General features: G+C 39.4%; 2 protein-coding genes across 2 annotated transcripts in view; both read right to left on the bottom strand.

The window, feature by feature from the left end:
• Positions 1–1,925, bottom strand: part of Nek10 (NIMA related kinase 10) — an 80,849-nt gene extending 78,924 nt beyond the window's left edge. The window contains exon 1 of the mRNA XM_032917409.1: positions 1,776–1,925. The gene's annotated coding sequence lies outside the window, so the exon portion shown is untranslated. The remainder of the gene's footprint in view (positions 1–1,775) is intronic.
• Positions 1,926–4,204: 2,279 nt separating this feature from the next.
• Slc4a7 (solute carrier family 4 member 7) overlaps positions 4,205–23,448 on the bottom strand; it is a 79,377-nt gene continuing 60,133 nt past the window's right edge. Inside the window, exons 19-26 of the mRNA XM_032918164.1 lie at positions 23,257–23,418; positions 22,896–23,147; positions 20,216–20,284; positions 18,374–18,547; positions 15,719–15,850; positions 12,053–12,150; positions 10,017–10,124; positions 4,205–8,144 (exon numbers count right to left, since the gene is read on the bottom strand). Of these exons, the coding sequence (XP_032774055.1) occupies positions 8,063–8,144; positions 10,017–10,124; positions 12,053–12,150; positions 15,719–15,850; positions 18,374–18,547; positions 20,216–20,284; positions 22,896–23,147; positions 23,257–23,418 (1,077 nt within the window). The 3' untranslated portion in view covers positions 4,205–8,062. The remainder of the gene's footprint in view (positions 8,145–10,016; positions 10,125–12,052; positions 12,151–15,718; positions 15,851–18,373; positions 18,548–20,215; positions 20,285–22,895; positions 23,148–23,256; positions 23,419–23,448) is intronic.

Here is a 23,448-nt window from a genome sequence, read left to right as displayed (position 1 = left end):
GCCCCAAGCCCCACTGCCCATGCCTCCACTGCTCATGCCCCCACTGCCCATGTCCCCACTGCCCAGGCCCCCACTGCCCAGGCCTCCACTGCCCATGCCCCTACTGCCCATACCCCTGCTGTTGTGCTTCCTTTCGAGGATGGACTCTGAGCAGTCTAAAGACAAGGAGACATCCTAGAAACTGCTCTTGACTAAATCAAACCTTATTTTACCTTTCGTAAACTGACTGTGGCTATTTCACAACTGCTGCCTTTACTGCTTTTAAGTACATTTAAACTGCATGTGCATGTCGCTAAGCCTGGTATACATTTAATGCTTAAATGATGTAAAGTGATCCTGTGAGGTATGTGACATTGTCATTATTTGCATCAGTAAAAAGCTTAGGGGCTTTTTTTTTTTAATTGATAGAGAGCAGAGAATTAAAAAATCGTATAGGATTCAGTTCTTGCAAACCATACTGTATTTCTCTCTTTAAGAATCTGAAATCACGGGGTTGGGGATTTAGCTCAGTGGTAGAGCTCTTGCCTAAGAAGCGCAAGGCCCTGGGTTCAGTCCCCAGCTCTGAAAAAAAAAAAAAAAAAAAAAAAAATCTGAAATCACACCATATGATTTCCATCATAATGTTTATGGCATAAAATACAGCATAAATTCCAGAGCTTTACAATTTAAGCAAAACCGCTAACTTGACATTCATTTACCTTGAGGATATTTCTGACTTTTCCAGAAGTCCTAAAAATGTTATGAAAAGCTCATAACTTCTTAAGAGATTCATTCTTTACCAAGTATTTGATTTCACTTGCCAGGTGTCTGAGCTAGACGCTGCACCGTTAACGAGTCAGCCTTCTCCCACTGGCAGGTATCAGTAATCAGGCAACACAGAGACAAGGACGGGGCAGTGACTGTAGTGCCCCCACAGAGGCACTGAGTGTAGTCCAATAATTAGTACCTACAGGCGATGTGGCATGGACCACGTGCTATGCATAGCTAAGATGGAGTGGATATTGGCTAACCAAAGACTAGAATAGGGAAGTGTGAATGATGAGCTTCTAGTAGGAAAGGGAAATACTCCTTGACATTTAAAAACTAAAAGACAAGTCAAACAGTGGTGAGCAGAGTGATTGGATGTTTAGGGACAAACCGCAATCCGTACCACTGGATAGATTAGTTTAGCCATGGCACTAGTGGAATCTGTGAGAGAGCTTTGTGGAAATGACGTTTTTGTAGAGGATGAGGTTGTGTCTAAGATGTGGTTTGGGAATGTAGATAGTGGTAGCACCCACTCATAGGAGTCCACAGTAGGGTCTGGTAGGGTAAGGTTGCACTGAGAGGCACTCACAACTAACTGCAGCTAGGTGCTGGGTGAAGGTGCTGGGCTCAGGCTTAGGGGAGCATTCTCAGTCACATCTGCAACATTAGTTACCTAAAGACAGACATCCAGGTGGAGCGGAGCGGAGCCTATCCTGTAAAAGAAAGGCAGGAGTGTGCTGCTCACAAAAGAGATCTTAAGCCTCCAGAGGCAAGGCATGAGCTGTTCATCCATACCAGGTTCTTCGCTTCTGGAAACACCACGCAAAGCCGAACGCGTTTCCGACTACACACACCGCAATACAAGCTCATCTACTTTGAGGAGGCGGGCTCTGGCTGACTGACCCCAAGGCTACCAACGCCCCCTTCAGGGAAAGTCCCTGCGACTAGCCTCGGGGGTGGGGGTGGGGGAGGGGGTACGTCCCTGAGGCCTTGGGCCTCAGGGTCATCCAACTTCCTACACCACTCACCGCGCAGGAGGGCGGCCCTCTTTCAGGCCAACCTCAAGTCATCTTCCTCCTCTGACTGCAGAATCCCCTCAAGCTCAAACCTGCTCCGGTCCTGACACCTGTTGGTTTTTTAGTCAATTCCTTTCCTGGCCGAGAGAGGCTGAACCAATGCTCACACTTCTTCCTCCGCAGCCTCAGGCGCTAAGCCTATCAGGAATGACAAGGCTGCAAGGTTCAGTAGCGCCATAGCAACGGGTGACGCCTGCTCTGCTACCTTGGCAACCAGAGAAAGCACGGTGAAACCCAGGATGCATGGACCTAACCTAGGCGTTGGATCCTGGTCAGGACAACTTTGGCACCCAAAATAAACAAGAGATTTACCTCAGGTGCTCCAAGAATTTGTATGAATTGTAAATAAGTTCCCAAAGATTATAGGGGAAAAGGATGCACGTACGCACGTGCTTAGTTTCTTGTTTTATGGTTAAGGAGGACCTGAAACTAGGTTGGGGGTGGGGTGGGCGGGCAGGCAGGCCACGAACTCTTAAGACAGCATGCTTAGAATCTTTTAGATGGCACAAAATCACTTCTAGCTGCTACAGCACATCTGAGACGGGAAATTCATTATCCAGACACAAGAGCTCTCTATCAGACCCCTGTCACCAGATCATTTGATTGCTTTGCAAAGTGACACACCTTTTTCCAGAAAGTCTGCATTTTTAAAAAGCAAAAATTCTAACTGCATTAAAATTACCTTCTAGAAAAGCACAGCACAGAGTCGTTCAAAGTACCAATCAACTCAGTGGTCAATTCTTGGTGAACCCGACTCATGAGGATGTCATCTCACCTGCTCCTCACATTGTAGTCACTACTTTCCATTCTAGAGTTGTAAATGAGGATGGTCCAAGCGGCCTGGCAACTAGGAAGTGATGGAAAGAGAGGACCACCACTGGCTCTGTGGTGATAAAACACAGAGACTGTGACAATGCCCTTGGGCACAGGGCCCTACCCACTTAAGTATATATGATACTGGGGTTTGGGGCTCTTGGCACTCATTAGGCTGAAGCAAGAGGAATTTAAAGCTAGACTGGGTTACATGAGGTACAACCTCAAAACGTTACATCAAAAGTCAAGTAAGAATTTAAAAGTACAGTGTATAATGGAAATGAAAGTATGGGAGAGGAAGCAGCACTAAAGTCATAAAACCTCAAGGCTGCTGCTTCCAACTGTCAGCTGGAGAGGTCATGGGCTTGGGAAGCTGAAGTAGAATACAAAGTATTTTTGTAAACTCCTAATTGCCAAGCAAGGAGTCAATGTGACAAGCTGAAGACTGACTTTTTTCTGTAGGATATCAAATGGGCTTCCTACTTCCTACTTCTCCATAAAATAAATGTGAAATTAATACTTTGACCTTCCCTTTGCTCCTTAAGACAGTCTGATACCCTGGATCTGGATCTCCGAACATAAGGATCCAGCATGCACTGTGCAATAAGTATCCATGACCCCACAGAAGCTCCAATGTAAGGACCCAGGCTGTGTGACAAGGATCCATGACTCTGTGGGAGCCAAGCCCGAGCCATGTAATACAGTTCAACCCTAGGAGACTTACCCATTTCTTGTTTCTTTCCTTTACTATCTTGAAATGAATGTCTAAATTACACAAAGTAAAATGTACTGAGGCCTGACAATAACAAAAACTAAGAAAAGACTGTAGAGATGACTCAGTGGTTGAGAACATTTGCACAGATGGGAGTGCAATTAGTCAATGCTGACTAAGTGGGCATTGGGGGGAAAAGCAGAAGCAGAAAAGGTTTTGCAAGCACTGGAAGAATCTCCATTGCAAGCAGAGGAGCAGCAGGTCCACCATGAGAACACAAGACTCACCAAGACAACTCACCTCAGATCAGGCAGGCAGGCAGAACCATCACAGCAAATAACCATGAGTGAGAGACCCCTCCTGGTAAACAACAGGAACAATAGTCCTGTGTCTGCCAAGTGTCAACCACCTCTCCCAAGTGTAACAGAACTTTCCAAGGCTATACTTTTCTTCATCTCACTCCCATGGCTTAGCAAATTTACAATGAGACACAAGGTTCTTGATGTGAAAAACAGGAGCGAAGTCAACCCAAGTCAAAATAAGTCAAGAGAAACAGGCAACAGAGAGGTCAGTATTATCAAGAAAATGACAACACACCACAGGGTAAAGGTTTTAGGTTTAAAACAGAAAGCAAAGTTGGACTGGCATTTAAGATGAACATTACCTTTAATATATCCCCCTCTCTCTCTCACACACACACACACACACACACACACACACACACACACACACACATACACACACACTGGGTGCAGGAAACAGAAGTCACTTACTTCCCTTTCTCCCCGCCCCCAGTTTAAACAGAAAAAGATTTTCAGTTCTCCTTATAACAAAGTAAAAAACAACAGTCAACAACTTGCTATGTAGACTTTTATTGCTCTTTCAATAACATCTACAAAAAATAGTTTTCTCTAACAATTAGGAAACAAATGTGAAAGGCAGGATGGTTCACATTATAGACTCAGGTAGAGACTTGTACTTCATATAGATGAAAAATACCAGGTCTACAATTTGTTTAATTGACTTTGGATTTTATTACAAAAGAAAATACCATTGCAATTATAAATGTCATAAAAATTGTAACTGTATTGAGAAGTTACACCAAAGTATCAAATATTATATAAATGGACAATAAATTTAAATTTTAATTTAAGCTTAACATAGTAAACACTGGAAGACACCTTACCCCTACAATGCCAAATATCTTAAAGGAATACAAGAAAAGCTACAGAACAGAAACAATGAATGTGCAAAAAATATGATTAGAGACCACAGAGCTGGGGTTTACACTCTAACTACATACAGTTAAAATTTTAAAATAATCTTTACATGATTCCTTTTGACAATCTACTTTCCAGGAAGTTAAAAGAGACCTTACAATTTAAATGATCACATCTTGTGATTAGAACACTATTTTAAAAGTTGAATGCAGCTTGTCTTTCAATTTACTTTCTAAAAATAAATAATTGTTGGACTAAATGAAGACAGTTCATGTATTTGTGCTACAAATGATAACATAAATAAATTTCAGACATGGAAGTTACTTAAATAACCATCTGAATTACAATGCTCTGTTAACGGCTCCCACATCCCACTCTGAGCACTTGGTCAGGACGCAGACTCGAAGCTGCTGAGCTTCCCGCAATGCTGACACTGCCCACACTGGTGACACTGCCCACACTGGTGACACTACAGGCAGTTCTGATGCCACAGCTCACCGCCAGCAGCCATTCTTCTGTCTGCACAATTTTGAACCTGCCTTTGTGAAAGGAAAGCCAGAAAGCTTATGCTCAATCCAACCTTCCAGTATGCGGAAGGAACAAACACTTTGGGGATGGAAACAAGAGTCAGTGATTTTCAGCAGTAAACAAGTCTTTACAAATACATGCATTAACACCCAAAAACATTTCATCCTACGTGTCTTAGGGAAAGCTTGGCAAATCTGAACATTGGTACACCACGAGTTTTAAAAAAGTTAAGAGAATTAAAGAGTGATTTCATACACATACACAAACACTCACACAATATTTTAAAGACTTTGTACTTCACTTTGCATATCTAATATTATTAAAAATATATATAGAATCACCCCTTTAGCATTGGGAAGCTAGTTTACTGTTTTCTCAAAGGCTCCTACTTTAGACTGAAATAGCAAGAGAAAGGAAATTTCAGATAGTTAACACCAGGCTTCATTACAGTCTTTGTAAACACGCATCTATAAATAAATAAAATATGGTGGAGGGAAGAACGTCCTGAGGTGGCCCCATGGCCATGGTGTTCAGTAGCACTAAGCTCCATCTGAAAATCAAGGCATCTAAGAAAGTGCAGGGCTGTGTCTCTGAACTTATTCTGTAAATGGGTATGTACAAGTTTAATTATTTTGCACCTTGAGGTAAATCAGTACATAGCAATTACTACTGCTCATATACACCTATTTAAGGCAGCATTTAAAAAAATCAATATATTTACTAAATTAACTCTTTTGCTGTCTTGCAATGAATGTTATTCATGATTGTTATTTTCGAAAATAGCACGAGAAATGTGACCACCTGAAGGAAGCAGTCAGTTACCCTGCTCTTCAGTGGAGCGGTCGCATCAGATCACTTTGTAAGTCAAGTAGTCAAAAGAAAGCAGAAAGCATCAATAACCAAAACCACAGTGAAACATCTTAGATGCAAAGTATTCTGTACGTCATGCCCCCGCCCCCACTCTGGATAATGCATATATAATTTAATAAGTCACAGGAAGATTATGATACCAGGTAATTTGTAGTTTAAATTTTAAAGTCACTTCCTGTAAAATACATTTAACCCTTTGATGTCCTGACACAAGGAAATGTTTGGGTACATTGGGGGTGGGATGGGTTATAATTAGCAGCAAACAGAAACTTTAGAAACCAATGTGCTGCTGAATGAAAAAGAACCACTTCAATGGAGGTCACCTATGACCGTAAGCACCATGGCGACACTCCCATCATATGCTAAGAAGTCCAATAGAACTCCACAGATAGTACTAGATATTGCCAACTACTATTTTAAAAAGAATCCAACTATGTGATCTCAGATGAGGGAATTACACTAATTGGTACATTGTTTAGAATAAACTAAAATGATTTCAAAGTTGCTAAAAATAATCCACTTTGGGCAATTCTATGCATGTGATCTAAAGATGCATAGAATTTCTTCCTACTTTTGTAATTTAGTTTGCAATGGCTAGAGAACACTAGAATTCCCTTAAGACATTTGCCCAAACCTTTCTGTTCCATCACCTTCAGTGCTTCTGGGGTTTCTCCCCATTTCTACGTGTTACCTATCTTTTGCCAAATCAAGTTTCCTGGCCCCAAACATTCTGTCCCAAAGGTTAAAACAGCATTTACGTACTCTGTGGGGAGCTAAGAATATTTGCTACATGCTTAAGAAACAGCTCAGAAGTATTGGAAACTCAATGCTATCACAGAACAGGACAAAATGCCATTGGATCTGAGCTGTACAGGAAATATCCAACTTCCTTTGAAAATATAACATGGCAGTGGTGTATACTACGGATGTAAAATTTGCCACCTGCTTTCAGGTACTGAACAGAAATGCAAGTGAGCACAAACATCTACAACAGGTACAATGTACTCTGTATTTGTTACTGTCTCAAATATTTATACACTTAAGTATCACATCAATTATAATAAATAAAATATTTTAAAAGGAAATTATGGATACTAACCAATTAAATACATTGTATATAATAGAAAAAATAAGCACAGAAAATGAAATATAATTCTTATAAAGGAACATTGATCACAAGCCTACTTGAAAGGGTGCTGACTCTTTATTACTACTTACAACAGAAAGATACCTGAACCTGACCACCTACGTAAAGAACAAAGACAAAGAACAGTGGGACTCTGGTTTGTAGGCAAGTACTGAGTACTGGAAAAGGCTTGCCACAAAGGTAACAAAATTTAACCACTGTAAATGGGCACTTCATAGGTTTGAAAACTCAAAACGTTATGACTTGAGTGGGTCTTAAATTGAAGTGACATCAATTTTTTTAATGTACCATCTAAATGGAAGCTCAGATATGAAAGTTTTAAAATTTAAAAATAACTTCTAAGACATAAAGTTCCCTCCTAGACAGTCTCTGCTAACTTCTAATCACCTCTATGTTCACCACCTGTGAAGTATGATGGACAGTTACATGAAGAAAGCCCACAGAGAAGGCAGGACGTGTCATTTTCACCACATGGGCAGGCTCCTTATTCTACCTATGAACACTACCAAAAGGGAAGCAAAGCCTTCTGAAATCCAGGTCGAAACTTTAAGTATATAGACTAAGTATGTATCATTTAAGGTTGATATGATTGATTGCCACTGACAGAGAGTTAAGAAAAGCAGATTGAACACATTCTCCACATCTTTCTATTGCAAAACAGAAAGGCTTTACTCTCCAAAAAAAATATCTGGAGTAAAAAATCATGTACCTTGCTTCTACGAGACCACTTCATTAGTGCAGTCTCCATGGTGCTCACAACAAACATCTGATGCTACTTGAAAAAGCCCCAAAGTACTGTTACACATTAACTGCATGGCACATGTGCTTTTCATACATATAAATGTGTGTGTGTGTGTGTGTGTGTGTGTGTGTGTGTGTGTGTGTGTGTGTGTGTTTGTGCATACACACAGATAGGCATATATCTCTATATATTCCTTTTGGTTTGACTTTACAATGAAGTTTCAGCATCCATGTATTTTTTTGATGGTTCATCTTCGAAATTTATTGTCACACTCACAGGCTTTTCAGGGCTGTTTAAAAACAAACAATGAGAAAAAAATTATTTTTAAAAGAATGAACTCTAAATTGTCAAATGGTCAACACACAGTATCTACAATATACCTCTGAATTGCTTGCTAACACCAATTTTCAACTGGGTATTATAATCTGGATGCTTCTGTATACAAACAGTCTGTACTTTGATCATACTCAGCCCCTCACTCTCTTTGAACCCTTTCCTGTTGTCAACACATCACATTTTTAGCACGAGTAAAGGGAAGATGGTTTATTTACACATGTAATTTTGAATACAGGGCCAACCCACATGACAAGCTAAATACAAAAGGTATGCACTAGTATTACTACACAGGCTTTAGTTTCACCATAACAATATTAACGATCCGAGTCAAGGGTGCTGGCAGAACGTGCATAGGAACTGAGAGTGAAGTTCAAAGAATTGCAAAATCCAATAGGATAAAGACAGAAACTGAAAGAAGGAACAGTCAAGCGTAGAAAATCAGAAGTAAAGAAATGAAGATCAAAAAATATATTAAGAGTTGGGCATGCTGGTGCACACCTTTAATTCCAGCATTGGGACAGAGGCAGGTGGATCTCTGTGAGTTCTAGGACAGCCAGTGCCAGTGCTATATAGTGTGATCTAGGAAAACCAGAGCTACACAATAAGACCCTGTTTTAAATATCAAAATAAAATTTAAAAAAAAAAGAAGAAAAGGAAGGTTGCAGATGAAGTAGAATATGGACTTTATGAAAAGAAAGGAATGAATAAGTAAATACTTATCACAAGGCAGAGCTAAAAGAGAAAGCAGCTACACAGAACAGGTTGAAAGGCCTGGAATGACATTACCGAGTGCCTGGGCAGAATAACCAACACCCAGTGAAGAGACAGTGCAGTATATGAAACACTGAGCACTCCCAGGAAGGTGTCTCACTTCTTCCAACATAAAATCTAAAGTTCTAATATCAAAATAAGGTTCCTGGGGTCTCGGCACTTGAAGCGAAGGAAGAAAAACAACAAAAAAATGCTGTATAGTAAGAAGTTTCAATATATGACTCACTGGATTTATATTTATTCATACATAGGAAAAAAACACACCCATATACACAAATATATATGGTGATAAAACTGATTTCCTGTGTCTATGTTTGTATGTGTGAATTAAATTTCTTCAAAATTATCATCCTGAGAATGTGTATCTTACCCAAAGAAGATTAACAAAACAAAAAACACTAGAAAAACAACTCTTTTTCTTTATTCTTTGGTCAAAAGAAAGCATATTCATTTATTCATTTATTTATTTGCTTGCTTGTCTGTCATTTATTTATCAATCAATCAATCTATCAATCTAGCTAGCTAGCTAGCGTTATCTGTCTAGTTGTTTATTCAGACCAGGTTCTTGCTATGAAAACTTGGCTGGCCTGGAACTTGGTACACGTACCACACCAACCTTAACCTTGGGTCCCTCCTCCTGCCTTTGCCTCCTGAGAACTGTAATTACAGGTGTGAGTCACTATGCCCAGTAGCATTCACTTTTAGTAACTTTCTTTTAATTTGAATATAATTATATTCAACCAAATCTTTAATTGTGAATATATACTTAATTTGTTAATATAATTATATTCGCAAAATATATATGCGCTGCTAGGCAGAATTTATTTTTATTATAAAGTGGCGAAAGTCCTGTTTTGAACAATGCACTTTTAAATTTTAAATTATAATACGTAATCATCACAATCCACAGCAGAACACAATCAAGGTAGAAGAACAGATGGAAGGAAAGGGAGTGGCGTTGGTTCTGTCCAACAAAGAGGATACACTTAGATACATTCGGTGAGTCAATGAGTGGGCACTAGCAACAGTTACAAAGGCATAAGGTTATAGCTACCTCGTGTTAGGTCTGGTTACTTTGGCATTCTCAGTATTCATGGAAAGTGCCTTCCACTGGGCAGTTTTGGCCATTTCATCTGATATGTTAACAACTGAAGGGTCAATACTGAAGAACAAATACACTTTTTGGTTAGTATCCAGCACTTGCAAAAGCATTAATGTTGTCATTTTTATTAGCATCAAATAATTTCTTGTTTTCACCAATTTAAAAATTGAGAAAACATTTGGCCTGCACTTACACTAAAGTGTAACAAATTATAAACCTAGAGTTCTGCTAGCCAGTCTTCACAGAGAAATGCATGTTCCTTAAACCCCAAGGCAGAGTTGCTCATGTGAGCAAAATTCAGTTTGGATTTACGTAGTTCATCAACAGTATTCCAGCCACAACACCCAATCTTCTAGGCTGTATCATTGAGGTAAAATAAAAACCAGTTTAGAAGCCTAAAAAATAGAAATTTAGTCAAAACTCTTACAACTGACACTCTCATCAAGTAAAAATTCACAGTATATAAGCAAAAAAAGCTCCTTTCTTTTACAAATCATTTTTTTAAATGTTGGAAGAAGACGCGCGCGCGCGCGCGCGCACACACACACACACACACACACACACACACACAAACTGAAAATGAAGCTCTGAAAGTAGTAATTTGGCAACAACAACAACAACAACAAAATGACCCCACTAACTTTTAACTAGATATTCCCACAGTTTTAGTGTCCAAGTGTTATTTCATCAGATGTATCAAAATCAAAGAATTTACTATAAAAGTCAAATATAAACTTTCAACATTTCTATGAAATACTGCAAAATGATGTCAGACCCCCAATGCAATGATTATACCCATAAATAACATGTGCTTAATGTTACTGGTCACAAGTAATATGAATATTCCATAGATAAAGTCCCTTTTCTTTACAAAAAGAAAAACAATTCACGCAAACAAGCTATGACACATGTCACACTAGAGCATATTAATGAGACGGGCAATGCAAGCACGCAGCCACAGCTACCAGGAGGCAGAGGCTGAAGCAGCAGGCCACAGTAAGTCCAAGGGCAGTGGGCAACTCAGTAAGCTCCTGTCTAAGAACAAACAACAGCATGTGGGTTGGTGGGCTGGCTAGTTTATGAAAACTTGATAAAGTGGGGTCATTTAAGAGGAGAAAACTTCAACTGAGACTGTACCTCCATATCAGGCTGTAGGCAAGCCTGAAAGGCATTTTCTTAATTAGTTATAGGGAAGAACACATTTGGTAGTGGTGGTGCCATCCCTGGATAGTAGTCTTAGGTGCTCTATTACTGAGTAAGTTATGAGGAGAACAAGCCAATAAGCCAAAATCTTTCATGACTTCTGAATCAACTCCTGACCTGATTGCTTAAACAGTGATAAAGAAAAGCAAGGAAAAGTAAATCCTTCCCTCCCCAAGTTGCTTTTAGTCATTGTGTTTGATCATAGCAATGGCGACCCAGATTTTAAAGCGTAGGGAAGTAGCTCAGTGGGGCTTGCCAAGCACACACAGTCCTAGGTTCAATACCAAATACTACAAAAAGAAGAAATTAGATCACATTAAAATCACAGTGTAATCCCAGTTATAAGCGACAAATACTTTACTAATGCTTAAAAACCTTCCACCTCTGTTCATACATCATGTTTAAGGCAAGACTGCAGCTGGGCATGATGGTATATACTTTCAATCCCAGCATTCTGAGGTAGAGGCCAAGGGATCTCTGTGGAAGACACGCTAGTCTACACAGTGAGGCCCAGGTAAACCAGGGCTAAACTGTAAGATCTTGCCCAAACAAACAAACACCATTAAGACTGCAGCGTAGTATCACAAAATAAAGACAAAGCCTTGGAACTGTTACCAGGCTTTTACCCAATCAATCAAATGTTCAATGGCCAGCCTTCTAACCTGCCACTGTGCTTACCCTGCAGAAACATTTACTCACCATTATTTCAAAGAAATATCACATGCCTTACCTGAACACTTGACACGTGTGAAAAACACAGCATACAAAATAAAGTTGTATCTTACCTATATTTTAGGGTTTTAACGGGAATTTGTAGGAGACTCCCCCTTTCGAATGGAAGGTGCACAGTATCCCCGTCATCCTGAAGCATCCGCTCAGCTTCCTTTAAAGCACAGACATGAAGAGATTACTTCCTCCAAAATATCTCCACAAGGATCTGTTTCCAAAAATACCCTAAAGACTTGGAAAGCCAAACTGACAGCATTATTTAAACAAGTATCTATCCTAACAGAAAACTTCTTCTGGCAATAGGAACACATACTTATAGTATGAAATTAAAATAACTACTTGTACAAACTTATTTCCCAAGGGATAACCCCTATTTCTGAAAATAATCAATACTCTATAAAATGAGTATAACTTAGGTCTGAGTACTGGTTACCATACATACATAGCAAGGAAGACAGAACTGAAATCTCGTGTCTCAGCAGTGTGCAGAGTAAAAGATTGTCGCCCACTGAGGCTGTCTCCTCAGTAAGAACACTGATGGACAGAGCACGCCTCTTTGTTTTAGGGGAACATCGTGGATAAGTCATTTTTCAAGTCCAAATGTTACTGTGTGCCACTGCTCCTCCAGTGGTGATAAAAAGATACCTCTGACATTGAAAATGCCCCTTAGGTGGGACATCATCCTAGGTTGAAAACCACCTGAACAAAAAACATGAACTAAAATTATGACCATTAATACTGGAGAAAAGACCCAAAGAAGCAGAGGGAGCAGAGAGTACTCAAGCTCATCCCCCATCAGAAATCCCACTTCCAAGTGACAAAGTAATGGTAACTTTAATGTAAATGTATGCAGTAAATGAATATAACAGCTGGTTTCTTTATCCTAGCCTGTTCCCCAATGAAACAACACAGAAGAGACCGACATTTATTTAATCATGCTTTACCACAATACCTGGTCAGTCATTAATCTACTCTAATCCTCTAAGCTAATATGGCTACCTCCCAGCCAGAATCCCCAAGACACTTGCATTTTAAGTATTGGTCTGGCTCTCTAGGCTTCAGGTCCATTTTTCCATGATGTTTCTTCTCCTCCCTTATAGCTCAATCTGCTTTACTCTTCTCTGTCTCCCCTCCCCTGGCTGGCATAAGTCCCACCCTTTTTTCTCTTTTACCCAACAGTTTGCTGACTGACAAAGCAGAGAATAAATGGTAAACTTGAGATGGAAGATTCCTGACATAAGAATTACAATGCATGTCCAGATTGAAGCAAGAGATGAGGACAGAGAAATCAATATTTGAATAACACAAGGATAATCTTTACACACTGCACAAAAATATGCCAATATGATAATGTACCCAGATTTACAACTACTACACTAACATCCTAGCATTCTTTGTAACTCAGTGGGGGAGAACTTGGACAAGCTGAATGGCAGTTTCAGAAAGTTTCTCCCACACAGATAATGTTCATTTTTGCCTCTGTTTTCTTCCCACTGCTTCTGTTCTAGTCTGACTTATCAGCTATTCTGATCCAGAAGGTGAATCTGAAAATGGAGACTACATGCTTGACAGAGGGAGCAGTAACACAAAGTCACCGCAAAAAAGCAACGAGAAAATAGATCCATAGGCATTTAAAATGCATTTTCACTTTTGTTCTTGAAATGTATATGCTTCTGAACCAACTCATACAAAAAGCAAGCAACATAACCTGCTTATATTTTATATACTTTGCAAATAAACAATATTCTACAAGAAAAATATCCAATAACTTACATACTTATGCATGCAGTGTTAAGGGAATCAAAACTCTTACTTTAAATTTAGAACTTCATTCAAGTAGTTGCAATGACTATTCTAGTCATAATTCTGGCTGAGAAGTATATTCCTTCCCTATCTATATTTAAGTAACACCATGACATTTTTAAAAATTAGTACTTGATATAAGCTAGAGAGGAAGGAGCTTCAACTGAGAAAATGCCTTCATAAAAATCCAACTGCACGCAAAAGTCTGTAAGGCATTTTAATAATGACTCACTGATGGGAAGGCTCAGCCCACTGTAGATGGGGTTACCTCTGGGCTACTGGTTCTGGGCTCTATAGAAAAGCAAGATGAGCAAGCTATGGGGAGCACTCCTCATGGCCTCCAGAGTCCTGCACTACCTGAGTTCCTGCCTTCACTGCTTTTGCATAGTTGTGAATGAGATAAACCTTTTCGTCCCCAAGACATTTCTTGTCATTGTGTCTAATCACAGCAATAGCAACCCTAAGATAATACTGAGGAAAATACAACAATCAACAAAACATATTGTTTCTACTGCCTATATAGTACCAGAATAAAAAGTTTAAAAACAAACCAACAAATCCAGAATAAAGTATTTTTAAATATAACTGTGTAGATCAATTAATGGTGGTACATAACAGTGAATGAGAACAAGAACAGGCTGGAAAAGGCTCAGGATGAAAAGGTAGCTGATGCGACATAAACCTGACCCCATGACCCACATAAAGTGTGAGCACACTTCTGAAAGCTGTGTTCTTACCTCCAAATGTGTGTCGTGGCATATAGGCCTCCACATGCACACTCTAAGCATTACACATACACAATAATAGATAAATGCGTTTTAAAACAAAAACTTAAAAAAACAGTCTGGCATGGCGGTATGCCTTCATTTCCAGCTACTTGGAAGGCTGTGAGGAGGATCTTTGTACTCAAGAATTCAAAGCAGCATGGACAAAACCCCTGTCCCGAAACGTACAAGTTTGAGGGACTTACGTTTGGTTATGGGTTTATTTGCATGTGTGTCTGTCTGTGTGTGTACCTATAGAGAAGAGAGATCATCGGGTGTCTTGCTCCGTAACTGTGGTGGTTTGAATATGCTTGGTACATGGGAAGTGGTGTCCTTGGGAAGTGGGTGTGTCCTGGTTGGAAGAAGTGTGTTACTGTGGGCGTGGGATCTCAAGTTCCACCCAGTGTGGAAGAGAGCCTCCTCCTGAATGCCTGTGGAATCTAGTCTCTCCTGGGTGCCTTTGGATCAAGATGCAGAACTCTGGGCTCCTCTACAACCATGTCTGCCTGTAGGCTGCTGTGGCTTGTCACCATCATGATCATGAATTTTACCTCTTCAATTAAATGTTGTCCTTTATAAGAGTTGTCTTGGTCATGGTGTCTCTTCACAGCAGTAAAACCCTAACTAAGACAGTGACACTTCATCTACTGCTTTGATACAGTTGTTGTCTCTTCCTGAATCTGAAGCTCCTGTCTAGGATCCAGAGGGTGGTAACTGCAGGTACAAACAACTACACCCAGCTTTTAAACTGGGTGCAGGTAAGGACTGTGAACTCAGGTCTTTGTGCTTGTATGGTAATTGCTTTTACCAGATGAACTCTCTTAAGGACATTTAAACTTCATTAGTGATGTCAGACCACTAAAGCAGTTATTGTACTGCACATTAACACACCCAGTGTGCTAATAATAAAATTACTGTGTGATGCTTTAGTACTGCTAAACCTTATTTTTGTTTGTTTTGTTTTTGTGTTACAGACTATGCAACATGGTGAGACAGGTAAGAAGCAGTGTTTGGGTAACACCGCCTACCTCTCCGCCTCATTTCACTAAAATGGAATAATCAGGAGGGCTTGGGCGTCTTAAGGCTCCTTGAGGATGGTAACAGGACCCACTGAGTGGTGCGAATCCTTAAACAAAGGGATGGATGCCTTTTTACCTCTTTCTCCTTTTTCTTCTTGTCATCTTCTTTCTTTTTCTTACTTTCTGGCATGAGGTCATCAAGCCAACTGAGTTCTCTCTTTGTGAAACACAGATCCATGAGCTTGCGCACAAAGACTAATGCAAGAACCTGAAGACGATGGGAGAGACAGAAACGTAATACGTACACTGAGAGAAAGAGAACATTTGCTAAGGCTTATATCTAATACTTGTATCAAATACTTATATCAAATACTCAAACTACAACTGTTACCAGTAGTAAGGTTCTTCAGTCTTTTTTTCATTAGATTATAACTAAAGTGTTGAAAAGTGTGTAAGGGGGGCTGGAGAGATGGCTCAGCAGTTAAAAGCACTGACTGCTCTTCCAGAGGTCCTGAGTTCAATTCCCAGCCCCAACATGGGGTCTCACAACCATCTGTAATGGGATCTGATGCCCTCTTCTGGTGTGTCTGAAGGCAGCTACAGTGTACTCATAAATAAAATAAAATTTTTAAAGAAAGGTGTGTAAGCATATATATGCTGATAATTCCTTTTGATGCTGAAATATCACTATCTGCTTTATTATAGTATGTGATGCTAATTAATAGTGCTAAGCTTAAATGCTAGAATTTTAAGCTGGCTGTATGTAATAAGAAGGTACTATAGATCCTTCACAGCTTCATTAGGTTTAATAGTGACATCTTATTAGTGTTTCCTGAGAAAAATGTCTAGCTTCTTTTTATCTCTAAAAATACAATCCACATCTGATGTTTCAACATTCACCTACCTGAGCCTAGTATTCTGAGTTACTTTCCTAGTCCCATCTCGCACCTGGACTATGCCCTGGTCTAACCCCTCTGCTTGGGCTACTTGTGAAAATTCATTACACAGGACCATAATAACTCACTTCCAATAGATCAAGAAGTGGCAATTCATAGGTCGTAGGTCAAATATGGGCCACCAGCAATTTTTGTACAGCTCATAAACTAAGAATGGATTTTATAGACAACTTTAGAATAATTCTGAGGCTAGAGGTTTGTCTGTTTTCCTTTTTTCTTTCAGTGCTAAAACCAACTCCATCTTTATACATTCTAAGCACTACTCCTACTGGGTAAGACCCTCATCTTTACACTTTCTAAGCACTGCTCCTACTGGGTAAGACCCTCATCTTTACACTTCCTAAGCACTCCTCCTACTGAGTAAGACCCTCATCTTTACACTTCCTAAGCACTACTCCTACTGAGTAAGACCCTCATCTTTACACTTCCTAAGCACTACTCCTACTGGGTAAGACCCTAATCTTTACACTTTCTAAGCACTACTCCTGCTGAGTAAGACCCTCATCTTTACACTTCCTAAGCACTACTCCTACTGGGTAAGACCCTAATCTTTACACTTTCTAAGCACTACTCCTGCTGAGTAAGACCCTCATCTTTCACTTTCTAAGCACTACTTCTACTGAGTAAGACCCCCAACTCTGGCAATAATGCAGTATTGACCTTGAACCCGAACAGAGTGAGACGTCCTCTCAGTGACAGAGGATGCCATCCTTCTCTTTAGTATTCTGCATTAAAAACATTCCAACTATTCCTTTAATTTTACAAGTAATGAATTATAAAAATGTATTTCTCTCTTATATTATTCAAGTACATACAGAACATTCTCCTGACCAGCAAAGCCTAACGCATTTACTATCTGGCCCTTTACAGAGAAATATGCACAGACCCTTGTGTTCTAGGTGTCTAATGGACTGAAGTCCACTTGACTCTTTTGTGCACCTGTGGCTACATCTCTTTTCTCCTTCTTGAGCTCATATAAACACTATTTAAAACCTATTACTACATAAAGTCTATTACTGATTTTTGCTACATTTATTTTGCCTTAGTGGATGATAAAGCCTATGTATGGTGCACATCTTCCTCTGAGTATACACCTACCTGCTCGCAAAGCTTCAGAAACATTTCCTTACAATGTTTTTTCCTTAAGTCTATAGGATTCGTTAGCCTGGAGTTTTGTACAGAACTGAATTTCTAAATCTGTAAAGGTTACGTTTTAATAGCTTCACACTGACGTGAATTTATCTGTGATCAGGAAGTATAGCTCAGCTAACTATAACAATTGAGTCTTTTAATGTTTCCTGTAGCCAGGGTACTAGCTTTTATATAGTACTCATAAAAAGACAGCTATCACCAATCTGCATAATTCTTGTGCAAAAAATAATAATATTGAAGATAACTTAATGGATTATGTGGGTTGTGACTTATTAAAATCCTCTATGGCCTTGCTAAGTTTTAAACCTTTAGATCTGACAATTTCTGACAAAGATACATTGTAGACCGCACTTCAAGGCCAAGAGTGTGTAGCTGCTATGCCTTATGCATCTGCCTATCACATCTGCTTTATACATGTTCTAAGTAACAGTATTTAGAACTACAAAACAGAACCCTCCAGTCCAAGAACTAAAATATCAAAACTAAACAACTTCAGAATATGAGAATACTTAAAATGCAAAGTACTAGTTTATAACAAGAAACAGTACATCAACATTTTAAAAACAATTCATATATTTAAAGGACACATTTCTTCCTCAAGGCCAATTATAAATTTTTAAAGATTACAATGAAAATAATAATTCCATTATGAATTAGTAACAAAATAAATCTGAAAAATTCACCATCATGGGAAAAACTACTGCAGCAGCAGAGGCTTTGATCACCCAGAGCAGAACTAGGCAGGTCAGCTGGACGACCGTGAACACGTGCACCTTCCAGAGGGGGACATAGCGGAGGTAGATCAGGTCCGGCTGGTGTTTGGCAGGCATTCCAAATAATTTGATACGGTCAAAAAACTACACATGCAATGAAGAAAAAGAAAAGACGCCATCAACAAAAAACATCCTAACTATTTAAGAAATAATTTTAGAGGTGTGTGTATGTGTGTGTGTGTGTGTGTGTGTGTGTGTGTGTGTGTGTGCACATGCGCATGTTAAATGGAACTATAAGATCTTGAGTATGAAATAAATAAATAAATAAATGAATGGATAAATAAATATATAAATAAATAAAAGAAAGATCTTGAGTGTGTTCTAATAGCACTGAAGAATGTTCTCTGGATGAAAGAGAAAGAAGAAGAAGAAAGTCAAAGCAGACAGAACTGGTGGTGTACACCAGTAATCCTACAATTCTTGATAATGAGTCAAGAGACTACTGTAGGTTCAATCCAGCCTATGAGGTTAGCCCTTTCTCAAAAAAAAAGCAAACAAAACGAAGTAGTCTACTTTGGTAGATTACTACATTTTGATGAATGTGTCTTATATGGTCAAATTCCAAATGCACTGAATCTCTTTGACCTGTTTCCAGGATGGAAAATTAAATACAAAGTCTTCCGAGATTTTTCTAAGCTTAATACCACTAAAGCTATCTATGAACAGAGATCTATAAATCATCCACTGGATGTTTTTGAACTTTAATTTCCTCATTTATGAACTAGAAATAACCTACTGACCTCACAAAACTGTTATAAAAATCAAGTAAGTAAGATAGTATCATTCCTTCACCATGGTAGATGTGGTGGTTTGCATTATAAGTGGCCCCATAGGCCACTATTAGATAGAGGTGTGGCTTTGTTGGAAGAGGTGGGTCACTAGGAGGTGGGCCTTGAGGTTAGATGCTCAAGCTAGGCCTTGTGTGGCATTCACTTCTGCTGCCCATGGATGAAGATGTAGAACTCTAGTAAGCACAATGTTTGTCTGCTAGTCACCATGCTTTCCACTATGAGAATAATGGACTAAGCCCCTAAAACTGTAAGCCAGCACCAATGAAATGTTTTTATTTATAAGAGATGCTGTCGTCATGGTGGCTCTTCCCAGCAATAGTATCCCTAACTAAGTTAGTAGACACGATTTAAAAAAAAAAAAAGCTGGCTTTTGGAAGTGACAGCTACTTTTATTTACATCAATGAGTGGCTGGAGAACATAGTTTTTGTAAGAAGAGTTAGCCACTGTGAGAATCACTGCTAATCTACAGTTTCCTTTCGGGTCTGCACAAACCTGGGTAAATTTTAGCAGTTTCCACAAAGCATGGTGATCACTGGCCCTAGCCTCCTTACTGCATAACCTCTGCTGAGCTCCGCTGCCTCAACATCCTGGTTTACACAACAGGAGTTCCTCCTTTCCTCCATCAGTCCTCATTTAGAATTACAGAAAACAATGTATATGCTAGGCTTCCTTGTAATATACATGGTTATAAAAAGCTAATCGCCCTTTCTCAGTACTGAAAAGTGTTACTCTCCATATAGGAATGGGCCTTTCGTCCTGACCCTTAGACCCTCCCTCATTACACTCGTCTTCACTGAGGAAGTATGCCAAAAGGAGCTGAGTTAATCATCTCATTCTTTGGGGTAAGATATACAATGAGCAATAATCACTCAGTAAATGTCGATTTTATGTAACCAAACCAAAAATAGTCACAAATACAACTTCTGCAATGTTTAAGTAGTTCCGTTATTTAATACTTGCCTGAATTCCTTTCAGAGAAGAAACTCCCATATAAAGGAAAACACCATATAGAACTGGCATTGGAATAAACTGCAAATAAAATTACTACAATTAGAATTCAACATACTGAAGTAATTTTACAGTAATGAGTGTACAAAAATATATTTGATGAGTAACTATAGTGACAGAACTAAAAGTTCTTTTGTGATAAGGACTGGACCAACATTCCTACAGGAAAGAAGCAAAGAGGTGTACTGTTTATACATTTGCTCGACAGACTGTTCATTACAAGGGAATGTGCACAGTCAGGTATGAGGAGCAAGGGTACTTCAGTTCTTTCTGTCCTTCGGCTTGCGGTACAATTAAATCTCAGCAGAGTAGTTGACACAGCACGTCACTGAAGTATTAAATTACTGCTGCCCAGCACCAATGCAGTACAACAGGGTTTACTAATTATGTCCTTCAAACATTCCAGCATAGAGATCCCAAACCCCCATCCTGGCAGGTCCTCTGTAGGAAACCTGGCTGTGTATATGAAACTAGGATACTTTAAATAGCTACTATCAATTTAAAAATAACAGCAATAATATTAATAACCATGATAAGCTGGCATGAAGAACACTTCATGTGAAGGGGGTCTTCCTCTATCATGTTCTACCTTTTTATTAAATTTACTTATTTGTTTGATTGATTGACTGACTGATTGATCTTAAAGGCAGGGTTTCCATGTGATCACTGGCCCTAGCCTCCTTACTGCATAACTTCCGCTGAGCCCCACTGCCTCAACATCCTGGTTTATACAACAGGAGTTCCTCCTTTCTCCATCAGTCATCATTTAGAATTACAGAAAATAATTTATGTGCCAGGCTTCCTTGTGACATACATGTTGATAAAAAGAGCCCTGGCTGTCCTGCACTTGCTCTGTAGACCAGGCTGGCTTCAAACTCAGAGATTCCCCTACCTCCCACATGCTGGGATTAAAGGTGTGTGTCACTATGCTCAGCCCTTTAGGATTATTTTATTATTATTATCATTATTATTTAAAGACAGGGTCCCTTACCACACCTAGAGCTTATCAGTTAGGAAAACTAACTGGCCAACAGTATCAGAGGACATGTGTCTCACTTCCAGAGTGATAGGATGTCAGGGTCTTTATTCATGGGTGCTGGGGATCTGAACTCATGATTTACGCCTGCACAACAAGCACGTTACCAACAGAGCTAGGCCCAGGAATCTTGTCAAACCCGGCATCAGCAAGTGCCCTTACTGAGTGATCCATCTTCCCTGCCCTTCTATTTAATTCAGGGTCTCATACTGAGCCTGACATAAGTGGAACTCACTAGGTAGTACAGGCTAGCTTTACAATTCTGTCTTAGTCCCATCCACACCTCACACTTGCCCAAGTGCTAGGACTACAGACATGAGCCACCCTATCCAATACTACCAGAGTAAGTTAAACAACAGAACCAATGGATCAGTAAGTCAAAGCCCTGCTACGTAAGCCAGACAAACTTTAGTGCTATCTCTGGGACCCATTACAGAAGGACAGAAACTGATTCTTAAAAACTGTTCTCTGACCTTCGTACTCCCACTATTATACATGTTTACACACGAACACACACACACACACACACACACACACACACACACACTTTTTTCTTAATTTAAATAACTAAGTTGAAAGACTGTCTGGGAAGACTTGTTTATGAAAACAATGAATTATAGCCCATAGATCGATTAGTTACAGGCTGCAATTGCAAGGAGTTAATCAATCACAGGTGGTTATAACACAGTACATGCCAGGGTGATTTTCCATTGTGAAAAATCAATATGGAGCCTAAGTTTTATTTTAGAGTTCTCTTCATGTTTGAGTTTTATTTTGTATGCCACATATAATTCATTAGAAAAGACATAAGGGGAAATTTTCAAAAAGCTTCAATGGGCCATCACCCCCAAAAAGACTACACAACATACTCCTCTTGTCTCCAAGCTCCTTTAACATACAATCAGTACTATACAACACTGCTCTACCAGTTTACCTATCAACTTCATGGCAGGCTGTGCAGTCCTGCACAGAACAACACTGTGTCCTGCTTATCACTCCCTCATGTGCCTAAGGGTCTCTTATGCGCTTCATTGGTAATCCCGTTTTGTTTTATTTTATTTGCTACTTAGATTTCATGTACTGTATCAGGAAACATATTATGTTCATTAACAGTACTTTAATGAAATTTTTTTACATTTCTTTCAATTACTTCCTGTACTATGTCCTTTTTTTTCTTTTATTGAATAGTTTCTGTATTTCAATTTCAAATGTTATTACCTTTCCTGGTTGCCCCTCTGGAAACCCACTATCCCATCCCCCTTCCCCCTGCCTCTATGAAGATGCTCGCCCACTCACTTATCCACACTCTCCCGCCTCCCCACCCGGCATGTACTATGTTATAAGCACCTGTGATTGATTAACTCCTTGCAATTGCAGGCTATAACTAATAGATCTGTAGGCTATAATTCATGAACCCACATGCTTACTCTACAAAAAACACTCCCAAATGGTATTTTTAAACGCTTATGGATTTTAAAATACAAGAAAAGAACTGATATTTTATATACTCACACATATTTCAATTTTTCATTTCTTTACAACTAAGTAGAAATGTTAAGGAAAGTAAGATTGTTGAACACCTCCATAGGGTTTTACCTTTAATACTGAAGTCATAAACACAGAGAGGCCCATCAGGATAAAAATCATCAGCCCTGTAACCCGCTGTTCACGAATTCCTAGAAACTTGGGCTGTTCCCCTGGAGCAGAACATTCAGACTCTACTTTTAAGCTGTTGACATGACTTATAGACAACACCGTTGCAGCCACAAACCACGGCAGGCCCATGACAGAGCAGACTCCCAGCATGACACCAACCATGAGCAAGTCAAGGTGATAGCCAGCTCCTTTCTGAAGAGGGAAATGAACACTTGTAAGTCTAGACTGTCCCTTCATATTAAAATTCTGAATTAATTATATAGAAGGAAGAAGGTTATTACTGAAAGTCCCCCAGGATTACCTTAAGTTTGTGTTCTTTCCTGTTGATGATCACAGCTGTGATCTGCTGATCCATGAAGATGAGAATGGTACAAAGGAGAGCTGGAACAGCTGCAATTAGTAAGGTCCACCAAGGGTTATCTCCCAAAGGGCTTATGATCCAGCCCCTGCTTGGATCAGTAGGCTATCAAAGTTTAAAAATAAAAACAAATGT

This window comes from Rattus rattus, chromosome 12 (genome assembly GCF_011064425.1).
Source record: "Rattus rattus isolate New Zealand chromosome 12, Rrattus_CSIRO_v1, whole genome shotgun sequence".
NCBI lineage: Eukaryota > Metazoa > Chordata > Mammalia > Rodentia > Muridae > Rattus > Rattus rattus.
This window is presented reverse-complemented; position numbering and strand designations above follow the sequence as displayed.